The sequence below is a fragment of the Podarcis tiliguerta genome, assembly GCF_965153285.1.
Source record: "Podarcis tiliguerta genome assembly, chromosome: 17".
NCBI lineage: Eukaryota > Metazoa > Chordata > Lepidosauria > Squamata > Lacertidae > Podarcis > Podarcis tiliguerta.
This window is the reverse complement of record NC_139550.1, coordinates 9260566-9286483: the sequence shown is the minus strand read 5'-3', so window position 1 is coordinate 9286483 and position 25918 is coordinate 9260566. Positions and strand designations below refer to the sequence as shown.

General features: G+C 43.6%; 1 protein-coding gene across 2 annotated transcripts in view; it reads right to left on the bottom strand.

Annotated features, from left to right (window-relative positions):
- The window catches only part of EPHA1 (EPH receptor A1), a 78430-nt gene that overhangs the window by 38073 nt on the left and 14439 nt on the right, over positions 1-25918 (bottom strand). For both annotated transcript variants that reach the window (XM_083419637.1, XM_083419636.1), the window contains exon 3: positions 2185-2460. In XM_083419637.1, coding sequence (XP_083275763.1) covers positions 2185-2424 — 240 coding nt within the window. In that variant the 5' untranslated portion in view covers positions 2425-2460. The remainder of the gene's footprint in view (positions 1-2184; positions 2461-25918) is intronic.

The following is a 25918-nucleotide window of genomic DNA, read 5'->3' as shown; positions in this document are numbered from 1 at the left end:
AAAGCTTTGCCTGAGCCCCCAGCATAATTTATCTCTTCTCCTTGTTGGCTTCTGCAGGGTAAGTCTTGCATCTTTCCCACCTTTGCTCTTCAGATCAAATGACGCACTTATTTGCTTCACATTGACCACTAATTTCCTTGCCTGACTGGCTTCTCTTTCCACAATTCTTATGGGGCATCCACCTTCCAGCTGTTGTTCTTTCTTTGATTATAGTGCTGCCTGTAGTGTTAGATAAGTGCTATTTGCTCATTTAACCCATCCACAGGGACAGGTTGGTTGGTTTGTTGTCTTGCTTAAAAAACGAAACAAAAAACTAATTATTACGTTTAATCTGAAAAATGCTTCAGGCAGAGAAGGAAAGAACTTTATCATGGTGTCTTGGAATCCAGCAAATCAGCACTCAGCCAGAGGTGAAACCTGCTGAGGTGTGCCGGCGGCGGGGAGTATCCCAGGGGTGTGCGCCAGCAGCAGTGTGCGTCCTAGAGGAGTGCGCTGGCAGCGGGGAGCATCCCAAGGGGCTAGCCGGCGGTGGCGAGCGTCCCAGAGGGGTACCACCCGCGGCAATGTTACCCCCCCTCAAGGATCACATCTGGGGGGCGCTGCCCCCACCTTTCTCTGCCTCTGCGCTCAGCATAGCCTCTTCTGCTTCAGATTGACAGGGCTCGTCGTTCCTTCCAGACTTGATCCTCAAGAGAAGAGGATCTCTTGAGTGAGGAGAAGATTGTACATTTGCAACAGTAGACAACTGCGGCTCCTGTTTGCAGGAGTCTCTTTTGAAGGGCAAGAGTGGCCTCTTTTCGGAGAGGTTTTCCATGCCGCCTTCTATAAAAGGCATCCCTGTCTTTGTGGAATACCTGACAATCTTTAATTGTGGTCAAATAATATGCAGTCAGAACCAGCCAAATGAAGAACAACTGGTATATTTTGTATTTTTTCCCCTGTCTGAAAACTGTCTGCCTCCAAGACACATTTTTTTTCTTAATCTGACTGAAGAGCCCATTGGTGCAAATAGCTCCCCACTTGTCCATCTGTTTGCAAGCAAGCTGTTATGAGCATCTGATTACTGCGGTATTTGCACTTTTGGATGCTCTGATTCCCAAGGATTTGGCTTCGCTCCAAGCTTCACTGGAATTCAGGGGTTTCCACACTGAAAATGCTCCCAAAAACCTTGGCTAAGGGCCCCTTCACATGGCATATTTTAAAATGCAAATCTAAGATCTTTTAAACATACACATAGAATGTGACTGTGACAAATTAAAGCGTACAGAAACAGATTATCAAAAAACATAGCTGTCAACTTTCAGATTTGAAAATAAGGGATCAGCAGCTTCACCTGTCCCAGAGACAGTCTACGGAATATCTAACAATCCGGGATAGCAGCGGGAATAAGGGAATTTCCCGCAAAAAAAGGAAAGGTTGACAGCTATGTCAAAAAAACTGTGACTGGCCATAGCTCCTTGCTGTGTACACTCTGTGTCAAACAAAGGTCGACTCATGTGTAATGTGTAAAAAGATCCTCAGGGTTTGTCCATACTTCTGCTTGTCCCACGCCTAGAAAGGATGGGTCCAAGTGGCTTCCCCCTTTCCCTGCTCCTTTTCGACTGAAAACTCGCTCTTCAGTGATAAAACATGAATTGCTGATTGCTCCAATTGAGTGCTTAAGAGTGGTTCCCCCCGCTCGCAGGGAAAGCAACAGAACAAGAGGAAATGTGGAAAATGTTGTACCAAGTGTACACACACAGCATTCCCCACCCCTTTCATTATAAGGCTCTCCTGCTTGCATCACAGCTGAAAACTGGCGCTTTGGGGGACAGAAATCCAAGGGGCGCTGCTACAAGGGCAGAGGGCTCAGTACTGACTCCAAAGAGTGCTCACTCCTGAGAAAATTTATCTGGGTGAGCCCATATAGTAATGTCTACTTCCACACCCTGTACAAGCTTCATGGCCTTGTTCCACCCTGGGTTTTTGGGGGGCGTTTTGCTTGCTTCCTGCCACATCCATACCCAAAGCCTTTACTCTTGCAACTCAGCCACCCAAAGGACTTCTGTTCTCTCAAACCATTCTGCTCATTCTCATCTCTCCTTCCCCTCTGCTGTTGTTTAGACTGGATGTTCCTTCTGCTCTTGAGTAAGCCAAGTTTTGAAAAAGCCTTTCTGCGGCTGTAGCTCTGCAACCCCTGCTGACCTTGGTGAAGAGAGCGCGGCGGAACTGGATGCCAACATCTTGCTCCGACTCCATGTAGTAGAGGTTGAATGTCTCCTTGCAATTGACCGCCTCTCCTTTGAAGCTCTTGCAGTCCCGGATGGTGAATTTCAGCTCCACGTAGATGCGGGAAAAGGCTTCGGCTCGGAATATCCAGTTGGTCCGCAGCCAATGGTCAGTATCGCCTTCCGAGAGGACGCTGCAGTCTTGATACATGTACATCGGAGTGCCATTTACGATCTCCTGCACCTCACTCCACTATGGGGGAGAGAATGGGGGAAGAGTCATGTTAGCCGAGAGTTTTATCAGGCTGTCAAAGAAGTCATGCTTTTTTGTTAGTCCTATGATGTATGCCAATGGATTAATGCAAATATAAAGAATGAATTAAAAATATAAGGCAAATAATCTTACAATACTATGCAAGAACCAGTCCCCGCCCCACTCTGTTTAGCCTCCCTGCCATCTTCCTCCACCCATACTGTCAAATTTTAGAATGCAAGTTCCTTGGGGGCAGGGACCTACCTCTTTGTTGTCATCCTTCTAAATTGTCATGCAGATTAATGGTACACTATATATGTAAATCAGCAGTTGGCGGATACCAACAGTACAGTGGTACCTCGGGTTACAGACGCTTCAGTTTACAGACTCCACTAATCCAGAAATAGTACTTTGAGTTAAGAACTTTGCTTCAGGATGAGAACAGAAATCGCACGGAGGTGGCGCAACAGCAGCAGTGGGAGGCGCCATTAGCTAAAGTGGTACCTCAGGTACCACTCTTAACCTGAAAGAACAGTTTCAGGTTAAGAACGAACCTCCAGAACAAATTAAGTTCTTAACCAGAGATATCACTGTACTAAAAATATGCCCATATAGCAGCAAGAGACAGTCATCGGATCTCTTGGAGTTGTTACTTGAACATAGCTGGATGAGGTAGAGCGGTGGGGGGGGGCTAACAATTTGAGGAGAGCAGCAGCTGCTGAGCAGACCCAGTGCAAGGAGGACAAATGGCAGGTAGTTTAATTCTTTATTGACAAAGCACACACAGTCGATCCTATGGTGCACAGAACATGCACACGCACACTTCTGACGACTAAGGAGCTGGCCTCGCCTCCCTAGGTTTGTGCTATGAACTGGATGGTTGGAGCAACAGTGTAACCATGGCTCTACGCATGGGCATAGCCAGGATTTTTTTTTGCCGGGTGGGGGGCAGAACCGGCATGATTGGTTAATTACTTAAGTATTTCTATTGTTTTACTTGATCTGGGGGGACAGCTGCACCCCCCCGGCTACGCCTCCACCCAAACTTAAGAAGGCTTGTCTGATAGGGTGCGCGCAAGCAAGCTGCAACTTCTCCTACACAGAAGTTGCCACTGTGCCTGTCTCTTCAGTAAAAAGGTAAAGGACCCCTAGATGCTTAAGTCCAGTCAAAGGCGACTATGGGGTTGTGGTGCTCATCTCGCTTTCAGACCGAGGGAGCCGGCGTTTGTTCACAGACATCTTTCCAGGACATGTGGCCAGCATGACAAAACAGCTTCTGGAGCAATGAAACATCTGACAGAAACCAGAGCGCACGGAAACACCGTTTACCTTCCCGCCGCAGCGTTACCTATTTATTTACTTGCACTGGTGTGCTTTCGAACTGCTAGGTTAGCAGGAGCTGGGACAGAGCAACGGGAGCTCACCCTGTCGCGGGGATTCGAACCGCCAACCTTCTGATCAGCAAACCCAAGAGGCTCAGTGGTTTAGACCACAGCGCCACCCGCATCCCGTCTCTTCAAGTCCCTCCTGGTCCTGTGGGACAGAGGGGATTCTACCACCTCACTCTCTCAGGACCACCTCTTCCTCCACTCCTGGCGCATCCTGCCCTTCCTCCAGTCCTAGCTCCTGCCCCACATCCTACACCCTGTTCCCCATCTCCTTCTGACTCAGACTCTTCCCCTCCCTCTAGCCCTGGCTCCTGCCTTGTGGGAAGCACACAAAAAACCCCATTCCCCTGGGTGAACCTCTGGCCACGCAGCCTCTGCCACATTCTCAGCTGTGGTGGCTACTGCTCAGAAGGAAACCGCAGAGGACTCCTGCTTCTCCCCGTTTCACATTTCCAGACAGGTCATGGCTGCTTCAAGCCGCTTCCTACATCCCCTTTTGGAGGGGCAGGATCCTTTCCCCCCGCAGGCCACAAGCCTATGGCTCACAGCACCTACAACTGGCTCCCTGCCAACAGAAGGGTGTGGATCCAGCGCAACTCTCCAAGCCTTCCAGTTCTGAGGTTGCTGGATTGCTAGTCACCCAGCCTGCCCTGCAGGAATCGACAAGGTCTCTTATCTATGAATCACCAGTGCTTTCCTGAATTAAGAAGTTCAGAAAGAGGAAGTTCTTCACAGGGTGTGGGAAAGAGTGCAAGTTTTATATAGGTGTACGTGGGTGGGTAAGTATATCCTCTTTGAGAATTACTGCATTAAACTAATCACAGAAAGCAAATTTCATTGAAGAAATGACTGTTTGTGTATGTGTGTCATGTATGTGTGTTGCAAGTTGAGATAGACAGGTTTTCGACTATCTGTATACCAAAGGCACATACTGTGTAGCATTGCTGTTTTTAATTAGAGCTATAGATTTATTAGAAAAGACAAGATCAATCCTCCTTCTTCTGGGAGAAAATTTTAGTCTAAGTATTGTGTTTGAAGCCGGCATCCATGTGAGGGGAAAATCCATTTAAAATGCAAACGCAGGCAGAAAAAGATACAACAATAACAGCACAACAGATTTATTTCCTGTGTGCCTTCTCCTTCAAATTGGCTCCCACTGGAGACAAACAAGTTTATTACAAATGTTAGTATTGCCAAGCCACAGTTGTTGTCCTTGCCAGAAGGAAGAAGCTGGATTGCAGGGTTTATTGCCACTACAGATTCATATTTGTTGGTTCTGGCAACCCTGAAAAATCTGGGGGGTTGTAATTCGGGGATTACGAGACTTCTCTATCCGATCTCACTAGCCCCTCTCATGCAAATGAAAGGAATTACTATTTAAATAGTCTCAAGAGTGTAAGGTAAAGGTAGCTGTCTGCATATTACTTTGCCACAGTGATAGAAGCTGCTTCAATATGAGACAACGGGCCAAGTTACAATTTTGTATTCTTCCGAGACCTTTGAGAGAACCCTACTTCAGATTGAAGCAATCAAGCAAAGGCACTCCCTTAAAAATTACTTCTCTGGTTCTATTTCAAAAGAGCTTGTGATTTAAGACCACCACCCGCTATCAGGAATTTTGTAATTTTGGCACAGCCCCTAAAGGGTTATTTTAAAAGGGAGCATTAGGCAAATGAACTCTAAATTGTGCAATTGCTGTCTTTTGATGAACTTCTCCCTGCATGCAGAGACAACATCTGTGGTCTTTGGGGGGCCTGCTAACAGACGGATGAGCCGTGGTGACTCTGTGGAGTCACTTTTGCAGATTACACCCCACTTGTCTTTCTTCCACGATCCCAGTCTAGAGTGAGAGGACGCTGCTTCTCTTAGCTAACACAAAAGCAAGGCAAATGATACCTGATAGGGTTGATAAAGTTATGGATGACACGTCAAGGGAAGCTGGAGAAGAATTTGTTGGCAGGATAAGAAACAGATTAACCAGGTTTGTTATCCCACACAAGTCACTCAATCTGAGCTCATTGGCTTAGCTGCTTCCTGTAGAAAGAATCACCTGCCCTTAATGGCTAAGGCTGAAGCATCGGATTGATTCATATCAGGATGCGCAGCTAGGCAGGGCACATAATCTGGCAGCAGAGCACATCCTGCACATATAGATGGCGCCAGATGAAATCACAGGTATTTCTAAGTATAGCCTTTCAGGTAGGAAGGCTGGGAAAGAAGTGTGCAGCACACCTTGGATTTACAAAGTGCCTTTTCCAGGAATTGGATTTAACAATCATTTCCCGGAAAAGGATTTAATATATTTATCGTTTATTTTTATTTAAAGTATTTTTAATAGCAACCTCCAATAAAATTCCCAGGACAGTTTACAAGAATGAAAGAAAGAACTGAACTGTAGACACAAAGGGATATAGTAGGCTTATAAAACTTATAAAAGCGGCACAAAACAATACTCAGTATTAAAATCCAATGGTAAAATAAAAAGGCATTTGCTAGACACGAAAAAGACAACAAGGAAGATGCCAAGCAAGTCTTTCTGGGCATATCTTTCCATAACTGGGCCACCAAAACTCAGTAGCCCATCTAAGAGCCATCTATCTCTACTCAGATGGCAGGGGCACCCATAGGAGAACCTAGATTAAAGTCCTTTGTGTAGGACAGTGGTTCTCAAACTTTTTATCTGGGCCACACTTTCAGATTAAAAATTTGCTCGTGCCAGAGAGAAATTTTTTACTGATAGGAAGTACATTGAAAAACAAAAAGAAGCAATTCCCAGCAGTGCTTGACTTATAACATAGAACACATCAGGCCTCAACAATTCACCCAACAGCTCAGGACCAGACAGAATTATGGACATTTCCATAGACTGATCTATTTCAATTGTTGCATCTGTAGCATAGCAAGTATGGGTGATTTTTTTTCCTTCAAAGTGTTTTGCAAACATGTCATATCAGAGAGCCTCAGAGGGTTCCTAAACATCAACAGATGGACCAGATTCCAAAAGCTTTGGGAAAAGCTTAGCTGGGGCTTCTGCAATGCAGTGGGATCAGAGTGTGGTTAAGACTCATTAATTTCCCTAGTAGAAATCTCACCCTAGTCATTCTTTTTTGGTCCTGCTTTTTTGGCTTCCCACATGCATCTGTTTGGTCAAATGTGAGAACAGGATGCCCAACCAGATGGGTCTTGTGTTCTAAATCTTAAAAAAAACTGAGTGGCCTTAGACAGCCACTCATCTACAGTAATGCAAGTACAGAACTGCCCGCCTTACAGTGCTAAGAATTTCCTAGGTGATGTTTTTGAATTTGAATACTCTCTCTGCATAAGCATAATGATACTTTCCTGTAAGTGATAGTTATCCTTTCAAGTGCAGTCATAACTAGGACTGCAAGCTGCAATTCATTTAATCAAGAGATTAATCAACCCAAGGCTTAGCGGCTTGATCAGTGGGAGCCAATTTCAATCGACGAGGGAAATTTTAATTGATGGATCTGCAAGTTTTAGACACATATCTCTTGTCACGTCACGCCCTCCACTCCTTTTGAGGCCCCTCTTGTGTTACTGTAAAAGGGAATGAGAATTAAAAATGTAAAAATGACCCTTCTAATAGTGAGATTTTACTAATTAAATTGCTAGTTATTTTACATTTCGTTCAATGTCTCAAAAGGCTCCTAAACTGAAATAGTGGCAATATGCATGCTTAAAAAAAACACACGTAACTGATGAATCATTTATTAATTTTAAATCAACCAAATATTATTTAATTGGTTGACAACATTAGTAATAACTGCCAAGGTGCACAAAAGGGTTAATATGTGTCTTATGGATCATGCATATGAAGACCACATCCTGTTACTATTTATTTACAGTATCTAGAATTCCAACAACTAAAAACAATTACTACTGGGTGTTAATGTAAACACTGCTTACGCTGTATCACTGCCTCCAACAGTGGCCTAGCAGATGTCCTTGGAAAGCACAAAAGCAGAGCATGAAAATGAAATTATTGGAATTATTGATGAATGCCATAAGAAGTGATAGTAAAATAAAAGGTATCTCATTAGGGAGATTTACGAATCATGTCATAAGGAAATCATTATATAAAACAAGGACAAAATATAAGGATCTTCTAGAACCGAAAACACCATGGTGGGCATCACCTCTAGAAGCAATTACAATAAAAAAGAAAAATATGGAATTAGAATGGGCCACATATAAAGATCTGATTAGGGGGAAAGACAATAAATTCGTAATTAAAGATTATGAGAAAATTAAACAACACCTTACGGGTCGGATCCAATACCATCAATTGCATGAAGTGTTCAGGACAGATAAGAAAAAGGGTTTCTGAAACGAACCTTCATTATTAGAAAAAGTGTTATTACAAAAGAAAACCAAGGTAATATAAAAAAATGTATGATACATTATTGGAGTGGGAGGTCAAAGACAAACAGGTCAAGGAGATAATGATCAAGTGGGCTTTAGATATTGGGAAAACCATTAACTTAACAGCATGGGAAGAACTATGGAGAAAGAACTGGAAATTTACAGCCTGTGAAGTATTGAGGGAAAACCTAATCAAGATGTTTTATAGATGGTACTTAACACCTACCAAAGTAGCTAAAAAGTATAAGACAAAAACAAATTTGTGCTGGAGGTGTGGTAAAACAGAGGGGACATTTATACATGTTTGGTGGACCTGTAAAAAAATCAAAAGCTTCTGGAACACAGTGTATGATGAGCTTAAAAAAATGTTTAAGGATAACTTTATGAAAAATACAGAAGCTTTCCTACTAGGGATAACGGACACAGGTATAGCAAGAGAAGATCAGAAAATATTCCTCTATGCCACAGGAGCGGCAAGGATCCTAATTGCTAAAAACTGGAAAAAAGAAACAGTGCCAACAAAAAGGAATGGCAAGATAAACTGTCAGAGTATATTGAACTGGCTAGATTAACAGAGGCAGTTAGTGATCACACTAGACAAGAGTTTCAAAAAGCATGGGGGAAATGCAGAGAATACTTCACAAAACAGTGCCCTAAAATACATACCTGGACTTGTTTCGATTAATGTCTGCAGGAGACTTTGTGGATATTTAAGTTATAATTAGAAAAATCTTAATAATTATTCATAAAGGAAACAGTTTCTAATAAGTAAATAAGGAAGCCAGATACAGGATAAAGGAAGTCTTTTATCTGGTTGTTTGTATTGTTGTATGTTATGCTCACTATGTTATGTTCACGTTTAATGAGGGTGGATTTGTGTATTGGGGGGTGGAGGGTTTGTGTTACGTTGTAAATAAAATTCCAATAATATTTTTTTTAAAAAAAGAAAAGGAAAGCACAAAAGAAGAGCATGAAAAGGAAAAAGGAAACCTATCTCAGGTCGCTTGTCCCTGTTAACTGGTATTCCAAAGTAGAGTGCTTCTGAACACAGCTGACACATGAGATAAGACACTAGCAGAATCCACAACCTATATGGAAGCTAATGATGTAGAATAAAACCACACTAGAGGAGGAATGTAGAACAAGCCCCCTCATCCCCCCCCCCATTTTAATTAGGAATCTGAGATTGCTAAGCAATCATCTCAGGTCCTTAGAGCCTGCCAAATTGCATCGCACTCCTTGTTGATTTGGTGACCTGCCTGGAACACAATGGGTGAGGCTTGGCTTGCTTACTTTGAACTTCCAGCCTTTCCTGCTTCTCAAGTGTACAGCAGAACAACGATGCAAGCCAAACCTGCTGAGCTATTAAAGTCTGGAGTATCTAAATTGAATAATGCATGTCCCGAAAACATACAGGGCCATTAAACTGGCAAGTTACAGTGATGACAAAGTAATAACCCCGGCTAGTCAATCTCTTGATTTATCTACATAGCTGTTATCCTGTCCCTAAAACACCATCTTCTGGCACACACAGCATTGTCTGCGAATGCTGAAGTAGTTACTCCTGACTTGGTGGAGACACGTTTTCTGCTTCTCAGTATTGTGGTTCAAGCCCCCGGGTGGGATCCTCTGCCAGAAGGAAAGAAGCCACATGGGGAGTCCACAGCTGTGTGCCAGAGAGCACACCTTGTACACATAAGAACTGGTGTGGTGGTGAAGCGATTACAGATTCAAACCCAGTTTCAAATCCACACTCAGCTGGGAAGCTTCGGCCAGCCACTGTCTCTTGGCCTAATCTATTTCACAGGATTGTTGAGAAAATAAAACAGGGCTGGAGGAGAGCCATGAAAGTCACTCTGTTCTCCTTGGGGGACAGGGCGGGATTAAAATGTACAAAGATCCCATGTTCAAACCCTGGCAATTCCAGTCAAGAAGGATCTTGACTAGCAGTCCAGAGAATGAGCTCTTTCCCTGAAGACTTAAGAGAGATGCAACTAAAGGCTGCATTGATCCTTGGCCTATACTCTGGGGACTGCCTACTAGAAATGGATGTAGCCAGGGCTTTTTTCCAGCTAGAATTCTCCTAAATTAGGTTCCAGCACCTCTCAGGTGGGCACCATTGCCAATATAAGAGAACAAGGGAGGCATTCATGGTGAGTCCTAGCACCTCTTTTCCTCAAAAAACAGCAATGAGTGTGGCAAAAAGTGCGTGTGAACACCCCACATTCTTGCACACAAGCACGTTCCGGTACACGCCTCCTCCTCAGGTGATCTGTGTTATCATCCCCTTTCCCACTCATCAAAGGATATATGAATAGGGGGTGGGCGATTTGCATCTCTATCAGGGTGCTGGGTTGTTAAACACCTCTGCCTCTTTAATTTGTTGTTGTTTCTCTTAAAGGTAAAGGTAAAAGGACCTCTGACTATTAGGTCCAGTCCTGGCCGACTCTGGGGTTGCGGCGCTCATCTCGCTTTATTGGCCAAGGGAGCCAGAATGACTAAGCTGCTTCTGGCGAACCAGAGCAGCACACGGAAACGCCATTTACCTTCCCGCCAGAGTGGTACCTATTTATCTACTTGCACTTTGAGGTGCTTTCAAACTGTTAGGTTGGCAGGAGAAGGCACTGAGCAACGGGAGCTCACCCCATCGCAGGGATTCGAACCGCCAACCTTCTGATCGGCAAGTTGTAGGCTCTGTGGTTTAACCTACAGCGCCACCCGCGTCCCTCATTGTTTCTCTTAGCATAGGGTAAATTGGTAAGACAGGGGAGGAGGGCAGAAAAATTGCTTTGAGGGGCTGAATCAGGCCCCCAGACTGGGGGTTAGCCACCCCTGCAGTAGGATCAGGATTCTGACCACTCGGGCTGGTGGGGTGGAGGGCAGGGCAGCCAACTGCAGGTAGAGGTAGTGGTAGCTGGAAGTCGCAATCGGCAGAGCAATTACACAGACACAGAGTTTAAGCAGAGAGGGAGCGATTGGGGAAACAGAGGTTATGGAGAAAAAGACTAATGGGTCTGGGGGAGTGCTGTGCTACAGTAAAGGAAGACTTTTTTACCAGCACAGAAACCAAAGCATCTCGCCCTTCTCCTTCTTTAAACTAAAGCGACACAACCTGATTGCTCCTTCTGTTGCTTCCCAACAGAACAGCAATGTGGCTAATTCAGAGCATCCTGAATATATGCTGATTTGGCCCAAGGCCGCCAACAAGAGTAAAATGAGGGAGAATATTCTAAATACCGTATTTTTCGCTCTATAAGACGCACCAGACCACAAGACGCACCTAGTTTTTGGAGGAGGAAAACAAGAAAAATAATATTCTGAATCTCAGAAGCCGGAACAGCAAGAGGGATCACTGCGCAGTGAAACCAGCAATCCTTCTTGCTGTTCTGGCTTCTGTGATAGCTGTGTAGCCTGCATTCGCTCCATAAGACGCACACACATTTCCCCTTACTTTTTAGGAGGGAAAAGGTGAGTCTTATAGAGCAAAAAATACGGTACTTGCCGTGGATTAGTCTTGGGTGTTGATCTAGAACTAACCACTTGCTGGAACTTCAGCAAGTACCTATGTGCTGCTGATTAGCTAGGTGTTTGCAAACTCATTAAATAAGGTTATCTGAAGGACCAGTAAGTCTTGTCATCCTACTTGAACCACTTCTTTTTATATAGGAAATTGCTTCCAAAAAAACCCAAGGATTTTCTTATGCTCAAAGTATCTGGATGGGACAGCCACAACTGTACATTATGGGCAGGCATCTAAGAGTGTTGGGAGTTTAGACTCCACACACGTACACACATCAAACACTCAAATTATTAATACAGTATCTGTGCAGCACAATCACTGTGCATGATGCTGTACTACAGAATAATAGAGCAAACAAACATGAAGAAATATTGAAGCACGCCTATAATTTCAAAGGATGAGTGACTGTATTAAAACAAACAAACAAATGGAATGGTGCCTTTAGAAATTCCACAGAAATTTCCTGTAGGAGAAAACTATTTAAGTCAATTACCAATTGCTAAATATAAAATTTGCAAAAGAGATGATGACTGTGTTATGTTTGGCAGAAGCTAGATTGAGAAAATGCATCTCTTCTACTGTAGGTGAATCATCTTCAGATGAGACTAAATTAAACATTGTCATGTTCTAGCCCAAACCTGTTTACCTGTTTTGGCAGCTGCGAATTTCCCCCATGTCAATCTTGGGCCTCCACAAAGCACCCTAAATGTACCCTTATCCCAAACCTTACAGGCGTACCCTCTGCCTGGAGTCAGAGATCTCACAAATCAAAGCACTTATCCACTTGATGATAAACAGATGTTACTTTAATAGTGTGATTAGTAACCATGGCTGTTGCTTTTTAAAAAATTAAATATTAGGTATTTGCAGGAGTGGGTGGTTTATTGTGACTGCAGCACATGAGGAGAGGCAGTTTAAACTAAAAAAAAAATTTGCCCCATTCCCATGCACCAATTAGACACGGGGTGGGGGTGGGGGTTTGATTCCCATTGGTATAAATGGGATTTCTACGTGTGCGTGTGTGTGCGTGCGTGTATTTGGAAATAAGTGTTTCCTGAGGTCATATGTAGATCTCAATGAACTTTGAATAATTGGCAAGAATTTGACTATTTGTGCAGAAAGCTTTATCTGTGGCCAGGAAGGTGGAGGGAGGAATGCAACGAAAAATAGGTGTGTCCCCCGCCTTTTTGCAAAGAGGAGCTGGAACAGAGTTGTGGAGCGAGAGAAGATTAGGAATAGTCTTCCCCACTTTTGGGGAGGGTGACAAGAGCACATTTTGGTTGCACAGCATAGTGGCAAAGAAGGCAAGTTCTAGGCAATTTGGGCAGAGAATGTGGCTCTGGAATCTATTCTCCCTAACTTGAAGGGTACAGGATGCAGTTTCAGTGATGAGGTAAAAGGCACTTTGCATATCCTCAAAGATAAATTTTAAGTCCCACTGATTTTTGTAGGTCTAAGCGTGACTAAATTATGACTAAACACAACTAAATACTTGTGATGCTTGTTCTCTCTTAGCCGGATTGAACCCAGCAGCCAAGATTGGAATTCCTATATGGTCTGTGCATGTGCAGAGTTCAAATTTCAGCAAATCTTTTATACCATTAAAAGTGTTGCATTTTTTTGGCTAAATTACCATTTGAATAAAGGAAGGGAAGGGTAAGGAGTACCGGTATATTTTAAAATAGGGTTAGGTTTAACACGAAAAGAGAAACTCAGCAATTCAAGTTTTCACTAAAACCAGCAATAGAAGTTGGTCAAATTATTGTATTTTTTGCTCTATAATACTCACTTTTTCCCTCCTAAAAAGTAAGAGGAAATGTGTGTGCGTCTTATGGAGCGAATGCAGGCTGCGCAGCTATCCCAGAAGCCAGAACAGCAAGAGGGATTGCTGCTTTCGCTGTACAGTGATCCCTCTTGTTGTTCTGGCTTCTGGGATTCAGAATATTTTTTTTCTTGTTTGGCTCCTCCAAAAACTAGGTGCGTCTTATGGTCTGGTGCATCTTATAGAGCAAAAAATACGGTAAGTTTCTGTTAACTCAGTTCTAAGGGATCATGTTTCCTGCAGCCCAGCCAGAGGGAGTACTGCTTTCTTTATGTACAGGAAATTGGGATGCAGGTCTCTATAGTGGTACCTCAGGTTACATACGCTTCAGGTTACATATGTTTCAAGTTACAGACTCTGCTAAACCAGAAATATTACCTCGGGTTAAGAACTTTGCTTCAGAATAAGAACAGAAATCGTGCTCCAGCGGAGCAGCAGCAGCAGCAGGCTCCATTAGCTAAAGTGGTGCTTCAGGTTAAGAACAGTTTCAGGTTAAGAACGGACCTCCGGAACGAAGTACTTAACCCAAGATACCACTGTATTAAAAAATGCGGGCTATCATTATTTTGTGTGCTCCCCCTCTGGTCATTCGCGGAACATTTCACAAGGTAAAGGGACCCCTAACCATTAGGTCCAGTCATGACCAACTCTGGGGTTGCGGCACTTATCTCACTTTATTGGCAGAGGGAGCCGGTGTACAGCTTCCGGGTCACGTGGCCAGCATGACTAAGCTGCTTCTGGTGAAACGGGAGCAGCGCATGGAAAAGCCGTTTACCTTCCCGCCGGAGCGGTACCTATTTATCTACTTGCACTTTGACGTGCTTTCGAACTGCTAGGTTGGGCAGGAGCAGGGACCGAGCAACGGGAGCTCACCCTGTCACGGGGATTCGAACTGCCGACCTTCTGATCGGCAAGTCCTAGGCTCTGTGGTTTAACCCACAGTGCCATCTGCATGCTTAATTCCTTAAGCAATTCCTTAATTAATTAATTTTTTTAAATATCTAGTTGTGTCCTACCTAGTGCATCACAGGACCGAAATAACTTCCGTAGAATTCTACACCAGTCCCTTTCTCCCAGGCAGCTGCACAAAGCTGTGCCTTCCTCAAGGACGCCTCCTGGAGCTACTAAGGCCCACTGTTCTTTGCAAAAATGAAGCAAGGGGGCAAACAAACCCACTTAGAGCACTTCCCCCCGTCCCATGCACACATTGCACAGACAACCATTCTAGTCTGCTTGCTCTTTTTGCAGGCGGATTCCTAAGGAGTTATCCAAAGCTTGCCAAAATGACTTTGTGGCACCCACACTGCAGTTGCTCTCCAAAGTAAAGAGGTGAGTAAGGTGAATGAGACAAAAAGAGGTAATGACTGCCCTTACATGCAAAGCAAGCAAAGTTAGTTGAAGCTGTAATTGCGTGAGTCACAGGCTGCATTCGTGTTTGGGGATCACATGTTCCTCTCTGTACAAAGGGAGCTGCGATGGATCACCTGAAACAAGCCTCTGTGGGATTGCCCTCATGATGGTACATGTCGCCCAGATGCGGGTATTCTTGCCGAGTCTGTCACCTATAAACCTCTTTTGTATAGAGCCAAGCCATGCAATCTGCAGCTTGACATGACAAATCCCTTGCTGTTGACTGTACTTCAGATTGCAAGTGAGAGGTTGACTATTTGAGCGCTCCCACACATTAAAACAAAACAAAACAACTCTCCAGACATATAAAACTAGTGTGTCAGGGAGAGCATTCTCGCCCACCTTCTTGCGTAAGCAACAGCTTTTGTTATGAGGGATTAAAAATAAAATAAAACAGAAATGGGGAACTTTTGAAACATTCAGTTCCTCAATGTGGCAGCCTGGAAATTGATGCACCATGGGAGGCAGCTGCACATGTGTCTCTTAGTGTGGTGGCCTCTGTTCACATTGCAATTCCTTCATATGTCCTGGGATAGCCTTACCACCAACTCAGATACCATTGGTGAACATGTGGAGTTAAGATTTTTTGCTCCAACATGCATCAGTATACATTTCTTTACAGTGAACCACAACTTTTAAAGCCCACTCATCCACAAAAAAGATATTTTGAGCTATTCTTCCACAATCCTTTTTTGTTTTGTTTTTACCACTCTAAATAATTAGGTGTCATCAGTAAAGTTAGGCACTTCACTGCACATTATTAAATCCAGATAATTTATGAGCAAATTAGAAAACACAGGTCCCACAGGGCCTCACTTTTTATATCTCTCCATTGTGAGAATGGGCATTTATTCCCACTTTCTGCTTCCTGTTCTTTAATCTGTTACCGATCCACAAGAGGACCTGTCCTCTTATCCCATGGCTGCTAAGTTTACTCAGGAGTCTTTGCTGAGGAATTTTAGCCGAAGCTTTTTGAAAGTCCAAGTAGACAATTTCTACAGGATCACTGTTGTCCATGTGGTTAATGACACTTTCAGAGAATTGTAAAAGGTCAGTCAGGCTTTCCAGAAGCTTTGTTGATTTTTCTATTGCAAGATTCGCCCTTGATAATTTACCTTTAATCATGCTTTCCACCAGTTTACGCAGAACAACTTGTAAACCAGATGAACATTTATTAAGAAACAACATTAGTGATAACTGCTAAGAACTAATGTTGGAAGGAGAGAAGCCAAATCTGTCTCTGTGGATCGCTGACATCAGGGAAAACAATGATATATTAAAGTGCAGCCCTGCTAAAGTACCAGGTGTCCTCATACTTGGTTACATTGGCAAGAGCTGCGTCTCAGTTGTATGTACTTTGCCTATATATGGTCCTGGTACAACTTCTGACACCCCCAGTTGAACCAGTAGGGATTACTATTATTTATGAGATTTCCTACCCACCCTCCCCATTCCAAGGTGGGTTACATCAATGTAAACATACAGTATTAAAATAGTTTAAACAATATACAATCGAAAGAACAGGGTGCGTCCTAAAAACATATATATCAAGTATCAAGAGTCAAGGTAGAGGTGTGTCATCAGCATATGACTAAACCTACACAATGAACGTGCCTGATTTTTCCTCTGTGGGGAGGGATTTCCACAGCTTAGTGGCTGCCATAAATAATGCCCTGTCCTGGCTGCCATCCCTCCAAGCCAACTTCTGAGGGTGGTGAAAGTACCAGGAGGGCCTCCTCTGCCTATACAAGGCTGGGTAATACCACTCTCACTGGCAGGGTGGACAGACTGGGTTACAGAGATCCTGCCTGATTGTTTGAAATGTCCAAAGCAGTGAAAGAGAATGCATTCATTGAGTCTCCAGTCCCTTCACCCTCTTTCACCTTCCCTAATGTAGCAGTCAGGATTCCTGCTTCCCAAAAGCAACAGATCGAGAAGAAGTGACTAGTGGAAGATCAGTCAGGTAAAACGGCTGAATCCACACCTGTTTCCCATGAATTCTTAAAGGAATGGGCACTATCTCTAGGTTGGAATCTGGCAACCCTTGTGTCTTCATGTCCCAGGTACCAAAGGAGGTTTATGTGGGTCCAGCTGAGATAGAGCAGTTGGGTGACTGCAGGAGCCAGGGCCCAGCTGATAGGGAACCAGTAAGCCCTGGCAAAAGCTGAGAAGGCAGGAACAAGAACCTTCCACTGTCAAAGGAATACCAGTTGCTGGAAACGGCAGGAGCAGTTCCCATCTGGTTGGCCACTGTAGGAACAGGATGCTGGACTCAACTGGCCAGAGCCATTAGGCTCTTATTACATTCTCGCAAAAGGTTACCATTGCAATTCAAAGGGAGGACCAGAAGTTTCTGAGGAAGCAAAGGCTTCGGGCAGCCAGGCTAACAAGGACTGAACACGTAGTGCCAGTTGCAAGAGTGTGCTTGCAGGCCTTGCCTAAAAGCCTAAGATTGCAGAACCACCAACCTGACACCCATGTCACTCTGACTTATCTGGACCTGAGCTAGGGCAGGGTGGCAGCAAAGTTGAGGCTGAGAAGTTGCACTGACATCTGCGCCGCTGCTAATCTGGCACTTCCATCAGTACAGCCATGCAACCATGGCCCCACTACTGCTTCGCTTCCCCCCTGGTAGGCAGCAGCTTCAGAGTTTCACCCCCCCATGTGCTTCAACTCAAAACAGGGCCAGCCCCAAAGGAGGGGGCCCATTTACAAGACCCCTCCAGGACCCATTCCCCCCCTTCATCACTGCAGCCTTCTTGTTCACGCACCACTTGCTCAGGGTCAGGCAATGTTGGTGGCAAGAAGTCTTGGAACTTATGCGCAGCTTAACATGTAAGCTTGGAATATGAATTGCGGTGAGATTGTTATGTGCACAAAGATGGAAAGATATAGCCCTACCATGGAGGAATGGCTGATAAAATTATTAGACTTAGCTGAGATGGCAAAGTTAATGTGTTTAATTAGAGAAAAACAATTATTGTCATTTTTTAAAGGATTGGAATCTTCTTATGGACTTTTTGCATGAAAGGGATTTGAAGACGGAAAAAATATTGGCTTATAGAAAATGGAATGGTTGGATGTTAATGAGTGGTATTATATTTAGCTGACAGACAGAGAAATAGAAGTGTTTTTATCTTTTCCCATTTCTTTCTCTTCATTCTTTTCTTTCCCCTTCTCTTTTCTTTTGCTCTTTTTTTAGATTAGATTTTTAAAGTGTAGTATAAAAAAATACTCTGTATTGGCTATAAACTTTTGTATATATTTTGATAAGTATCAATAAAAATAGACCTAAAAAAGGGATTTGAACTGAGTACTGAATGGTTGCTGGATAATCACACCTTGCCCTTGGCCATAACTGAGACTCTGCGTTCAGGAAAATAAAAAAGCTAACTTTATTAAAGGAAAGACATATTTGATAGGAAGGTTCCTAATTCTAACAACGAGCCATGCCTGCCCTTTGCTATCAGCAGGAGACACAAACAGAGATGTATCTTCTCCCAAGGCTAGGAGGAAGAAGGAAATATGCAACTCTGAAAGTATCAGCCTAGCACCTGAAGCAAGGTCAGCACAGGTTAAAGGACAGTCTAGGGAAGTTCCTCTCTCATGCTACTTTATCCAATGCAGACCCACAAGTCTTCAGTACAAGCTGAGTTGCATCCCAACATCTCCAACAACAAGAAGGAGCAGTAGACGCCATTGCCAATGCCAGTTTGCTCACCAGCAAGCAAATGGGTGGCGCTGTGGCTTAAACCACAGAGCCTAGGACTTGCCAATCAGAAGGTCGGCGGTTCAAATCCCCGCGACGGGGTGAGCTCCCGTTGTTCAGTCCCTACTCCTGCCAACCTAGCAGTTTGAAAGCACGTCAAAATGCAAGTAGATAAATAGGTACCACTCCGGCGGGAAGGTAAACGGCGTTTCCGTGCTCTGCTCTGGTTCGCCAGAAGCGGCTTAGTCCTGCTGGCCACCATGACCCGGAAGCTGTACGCCGGCTCCCTCGGCCAATAAAGCGAGATGAGCACCGCAACCCTAGAGTTGGTCACGACTGGACCTAATGGTCAGGGGTCCCTTTACCTTTAAGCAAGTGGGTAGTAGCAATCATGAGGAAAAGGAGCTGCAGTAGTTGGTGACAATGGTGGTGAAGAGGTAGACTCACTGAGGGAGGACTAACTGAAGGAGGGGTGCCCAGGAAATATGTCTTATTACAGCCCAAGGGTCTTCCATGCATGCAGACTGCACCCAACAGGAATAAAACCTGCATTGTACAAAATAGACATTTGCAATACAGATGCCTCGGTTCCGCCTTCTGTTCCACACCAACCATGAGCAGAGGCACAGAAGACCTTTAAGCCTTGTGTACAAAACACTTTTAGATAAGCAATCCAAGGCCGACACTTAAGACTATCTGATAATGAGGGAAGGAGATGTACCCTGTGTCCACAAAAAACATAAACTCCTTGCTAAAATCCTTACACCATAATGTGCTGCTTTGGGCGAGCGCCGCTATTGAGCAATGACTGTGAAAACGGTGTTCAAAGGGTCACAGAGTTCATTGTCACCCAAGGGAAACATCTGCATTAAATTCCTTTCCACAGCATCAGGTGGCCAGTCTGACTACTTGTCAAGAACACCACCAGCCTCAAATCTCAGTGGGACACGAAACTTGATTCTGTTTACGAATTTGAAAATTTCGCAAATTTGAATTCTGTACTAAAGTTTGGCACCGCTCCATTAGAGCAATCTAAGCTAAGATGAAAGAAGCCACTTTTGAGGTCCTAGATCACCGAGGTGATAAAATAGATCCACTATACGTGAGATAGTGTGCCAGGAGGTATTGCAACCCCTTCAGCAGGATACAGAGGTTAATGTATATGCATACATAGAACCATAGAATTGAGGAGTTGAAAGGCCCCCTGCAATGCAACCCAGAAGGAGATTTGCATGTAATACTTTATAATTTGGAATTAGTGTGTGTGTGTGTGTGTGTGTGTACTCTCTATAAGCCTTTGGAGGGGCTGCAACTACACTATTTCACATAAGGGAACATGAGCATAGGTGGGGGGGCAGCTGCCCCCCTAAATCAAGTAAATAAATAAAAATACTTAACTAACTGACCAATCACATTACAGATAGCTCGGTTCTGCCCTCCCCACCCCCACCCCCCGAAATCCTGGCTACGCCCATGTAAGGGAGTTCTGTATTATGGCCTTAGTGTCATCAGATCTTGTCTTTTTCAGTCCCATAACGATGGAACTATTTCTTTGGTTAGTGCAGTAAACTCAGTGCTGGTTTAATACTGGAAAACTGAAAGCACACTGGGAAAATTTGATCTTGTGAACCAACCTGAGATCATAGAATCATAGAGTTGGAAGAGACCACAAGGGCCATCGAGTCCAACCCCCTGCCAAGCAGATCTTCGGATGAAGGCAGTAGAGTTGTACTTTGGTTTTCAAACAGCTTAGTTTTCTATCGCTTTGGCTCCTGAATGCCGCAAACCCGGAAGTGACTGTTCCGGTTTGCGAACTATTTTGGGAAGCCAAACGTCCAATGGGGCTTACGCAGCTTTTGACTGGCTGCAGGAAGCTGCACTTTGGTTTCCAAACGTTTTGGAAGTCAAACGGACTTCCGGAACAGATTCCGACTTCCAAGGTATGACTGAATATAAATTTAATTAGTTAGCAGCAGCAGCCGCAGCAACAACAGAAAGCTATGCAACAATAGCTGCTTGTTACTTGAGGCTGTGGTTTGGAGAGCAGTGAGGAAAAACTCGTCCATAAAATCCTGCTCTCATCTAGGAGGATTGCCATACCTGATAAATCTAACTAAGTGATATCCATTTGTCTCTCATATTGCAAATACATCTTATTCAACCAGCTGTAAAAGATAAGAACATAAGAAGAGCTTGCTGGATCAGACCAGATCTAGTCCAGCATCCTGTTCTCACAGAGGCCAACCAGATTCCTGTGGGAAACCCACAATCAGGACCCAAAAAACAAGGGCCGTCCCCCGCTAGTGGTTTCTTGTTGGTCTACCTGGCTGTTCTTTTTGTGATACTTAACATAACAATTATTCCTATGCCTAGTTCTCCGTTTGTATTCTTCAACGTATAATTAGTTTGTTTTTCAGCGGTAATCATTTCTGTTTCGGGAGCATTTTAATTTTGAAACAGTAAACATGGAAATCTTTGGAAGGAGTATAATAATGCAGATTTTCTGAGCTGTGAATTTGGCACCGAACGCAACACAAAATGCTGGAAACGCGTTGCAGATTTAACATTTCGGATGAATTTAAACCATATTCCGAACTACATTTGAGAAATGGTTGGTGACTGAACATGAGAATTATAAGACCGGTGGACAGATGTAATTAAATCCATCCCATCAAGTAAGGCGGGGCAGAAATTTCCCAGAACATTTTCTGCTGCTATATGTTTCCACAGAAAATGTCCTTCTAAAATATATGTTGCTCCATAAAATTAATTAGCAGCATAATTAATGGATACGTTTATCGGTTAAATGGAGTGGTTCTAAAGTTGTAATTAACTTTTTCAGGTGACTGACCCTAAGAAACATGTAAATATAAATGCATAGTTATTTATGTGCATCAGTAGCATCTGAAGACATTTCTTTCTCCTTCTTTTACACAATTTTTGTTGTTTTATTAAACATTACAAACAACAAATAAAACCACAAAAAATTATTTCAGTTACAAGTTTGTATGTAGCCAAGCATAGTACAAAAGCAAGGAAAGTATTAACCAATGTAATATTATGAGAACTCTGCTCTCATGCATTTAGAGATTCGTTTTGTTGGATCCTCAGTGGAGGATATAGAGTACAGTCATACCTCGGGTTACGAACGCTGCGGGTTGCACATTTTTGGGTAGCGGACCACGCCGAACCCGGAAGTACCGGAACGGGTTACTTCCGGGTTTCGGCGCTCGCGCATGCGCAAGAACACAAAATGACATCACGCGCATAAGCATAACCACCAGGTATCCCCAAATATGGAGCACTCTGTGGAACTGTCCTACCAACAAATATACTAAATACAAATCAAACAAACACACATCCTAAATCAGATCCTAAGCAGCTGAGCTCCCTGGGCTTTTTGAAAGATTTTACCTAACTGAACCAGAAGAAGGAATGAAAAACCTGCTGCACACTCTGAGGTCTACACAACTCAGTTAAACCAGACAAGCCCCACTCTGCAGGAGAAGGCTGAGAAAACTTCAACACAAAGCAGACACACCATAACAAAGCAAAGATCTCTTGAGGAACATTTCCCCCAGCCAGAAATGTCTGGAGTAATAGGTACTGAGCAAGAATAGGGTTTGTCAAGTATCAAGGCCAGCCCAAGAGAGATTTTGCTGCCCAAGGTGGAGCAGCAAATGGGGCATAGAACTCCTAATCATGAACAGAACTTGCCTTAAATAAAAGTTTTCTTTCATTTCAGAAAACAAACCAAACAAAATCTGCACCGCTATTCTGCCTCCCTCCCACGCATGTGGAACCTTACTTTGCAGCACGGTGGGCGGAGCCTGGAGGCACTTTGTGATTTTTTTTAAAAAAATACAGATTTCAAGCATCTTCTCTTATCTCCAGTGCAGTCATTCCCTCTCTATTCCTCATGTGTGCCCAGATACATTGCCTATGCCAGTTTTAGTAGTGTTCTGTTCGCTGTTGCTCTCTTCCACAGAAAAAGAGCAAAAAAAATACCAACACCAAAAAATAAAAATAAAACCTGTTGTAAAAAGGAAGTGGTTCATTTTTTAAGCATTGGAAGAGAAGGCAGAAAACAATTTGCCTTTTTGCACCCACCTTCTTACCCTGAGGGACACGGGTGGCGCTGTGGGTTAAACCACAGAGCCTAGGACTTGCCGATCAGAAGGTCGGCGGTTTGAATCCGCACGATGGGGTGAGCTTCCGTTGCTCGGTCCCTGCTCCTGCCAACCTAGCAGTTCGAAAGCACGTCAAAGTGCAAGTAGATAAATAGGTATCATTCTGGCGGGAAGGTAAACGGCGTTTCCGTGCGCTGCTCTGGTTCGCCAGAAGCGGCTTAGTCATGCTGGCCACATGACCCGGAAGCTGTACCCTGGCTCCCTCGGTCAATAAAGCGAGATGAGTGGCGCAACCCCAGAGTCGGCCACGACTGGACCTAATGGTCAGGGGTCCCTTTACCTTTACCTCTTACCCTGAGATTTATCTACTTTTCCTTGAGAACCCAAAATAAGCAGAAAACAACAACCCTGAAACTTTCGGTCAAACCCCAAATTTTGGCCATTTTGGAGCAAAATCCAGCTACAATATCTCATTAGGGAAACTTTACTGAGTTCACCTTTATCCAGTATCTATTACCATTTCTGAGAAATAGCTAGCTAACAAGAAATGTGTATGTAAATGGGTGGGCCCCTCCCACTTCCCTGATCTCTTTCCCAACCGCTCACTCTTGGTGATTGCTAAATTACGAGAGAGGTGCCAAGAGGTTTACCATCTCAGTGAGAATTGATTACATTCAGATTTTTCTGGCAACATTTCACAGCACGTTCATTTTCATGTTTTAACCGCAAGCATCTTTGAGTCATTTTAAAAACTCTTTCTTTTCCTCGATATATTTATACTCACATCTAGGAAGCCTAACTATACACAGGGGAGAGCCCACAGCTCAGAAGAATATCTCAGGCTTTTAGGGTGGCAATGCACCCTCCTTTACAGAGGTTAGCCCTCGGTTTGAAGGTCTCTGAGGGCTGCCCAGTCCAATGGTCAGTTCCTCCGTCTGACTGTATGGCTTTGCTCCTTTCAGGGTGGCACCAGATGGTCACAGTTGCCCTTCCTCTTTCCCCCCTGAAAGGGCAGCTCCAGGTTACAAGAGCCATAGCCTTTACCCTTTACTCACGCCAAGGCCAGTCGACGACGTGTAAACAGGCACACAAATATCAAAAGGCTAACGTCAGGCCATGGACTCTTCTCTTTGTCTGCAAGGAAATAATTGACAAACTTTGCGATTGGGGCATGCCTGAGGCTTCAGAGCCAGCTAGAGTAACGGGGCAAAGAAGCATATTGCGCAATGTTTGTTGAGATGGTTGCCTGGCTACAATAGCCAGTAATTACATGAATGGCTAGATAGTGACCCTAATGCACCTGGAACCACATTGGCTGTCAGTCGCTCCCTGTTGCAAAATAATGCTTAATGTTGATTCATCATAGCGCTATGAAGCATACATGAGAAAGCCTTGCCACTGTCAAGAGTGGCCTAGCTGAGAGAACTACTCCATTCCCTGCCCATCGCTCTGAAGGCTAAATTCAAGATGTTGCTTGTGTTAAAAAATTCTTACATAATTTGGGGACTAGGACACCTTAGGGAATACTTCCTCTGATATGAACCTGCTGAATTTAAGTCATCTAATAAAGCTCTGTGCCATGTGTGGTTTGTGACTAAAGCAAAACTGACACCTACAAGGAGCAGGGCTTTCACTGTGGTGGCACCACAGGTAGAAAACTTGCTCCGTTGAAACATGCCTTGCTAGCTCCTTTCTGGGCTTCAGAAACCTGATGAAACTTTGTACATTCCACCAGGCCTTTGGGGATTACAACCACCCCATTTTCTGTTCCATAATCATCTTGATGTATAAAATATTATTTTGATGTATAAAATATCACATTGAAGACCCAAAGTTGGTTATAACATGGTAGAGTGAGGCCTATGGTTCTTCTAGCCCTAAACTGCTGCCTGCTCCGTAACTCAATAAACTAGAATACTCTCCAGCTGTTCCTATTTTCCAAAGCCACCCCAGCTTTCTGCTGATCCTTATTTTCAAATCTGAAAGTTGACAGCTATGAATGGGGTCCTGTATATGTCCAGCTGTCCTTTGTCAACAACAAATTGTCGCTGTTTTTTGTGTTGAATATATGCTACATGGTAATTTATGGACCTAATAGGTATCTAAAGCCATTTGCACATAACAAAATATGTATTTTATCAAAGTAATTGTTGAATTGAAATACATTTAAGAAGAAGTATATTAATAGTGCCTGGCGTGCTCTGGTCCATGGGGTCATGAAGAGAGGGACACGACTAAACGACTAAACAACAAATATTAATAGTGAAACACTGTTGCTGTATGTAGGTTTTATTTTATTTGTTTTTTATCTTATATTTTGGAAATGTACCTCCAGTTTTTCCCCCTTTAATTTTTTTTGGGTGCCCCCCAAGAGAGTGGGGCCCTAAGCTATAGTTTGTTTAGTTTATACGTAAATTCGGTACTGTTTGGGTGGCGCACACACACACAAACCCTCCACACTAAACTGGGAGCAAGTGGTAGCAATTTGGAATGCTCAAGGTTAGCACACTGCGTTGCAGGAACATCAAAAGGGAAGCTGAAATGTATGTGACAATCCCCAGGGGCAATGGAGATTTACAGTGCATTCCAAAGAATGTTATAACCAGGTAGTCTTCCACAAACTTTAAAAAAGAAAAGAAAAAAGGCTGTGATCTGCTCAAAAATTTCATTTGGGAAAATCTCTTTAACAGTAACTGTGTAACATCTCCAGGGTGTTACATTATAGGTTTCGGAACTAAAAAGATAAAAACTCAAGGCTTTGAACAATTAACATAATTAATTAACATAAAAGGGGTTGTGTGTTTCCCCCCCATCCCCACCCCCACCCCCCTGAATCCAAAAAGGATAAAGAAATACAAAAAGCAAAGCTTCTTAAAGAAGAAAACCAGAAAACACAAAGCACAAAACAAATACTAATAGCCAGTGGATTTTTTCCTGGAAAAAAAGGATGGGGGAACTCATCAATCAATCAATCAATCAATCAATGTCTATATAGATAGAGAGATTGCGGGCCCAGTTGCCATGCCACCCCCAGGCAGTGGCGAAATGTAAGATATGATTACTAAACCCAAGCAGACAATGATCTAGGTTAGAAAT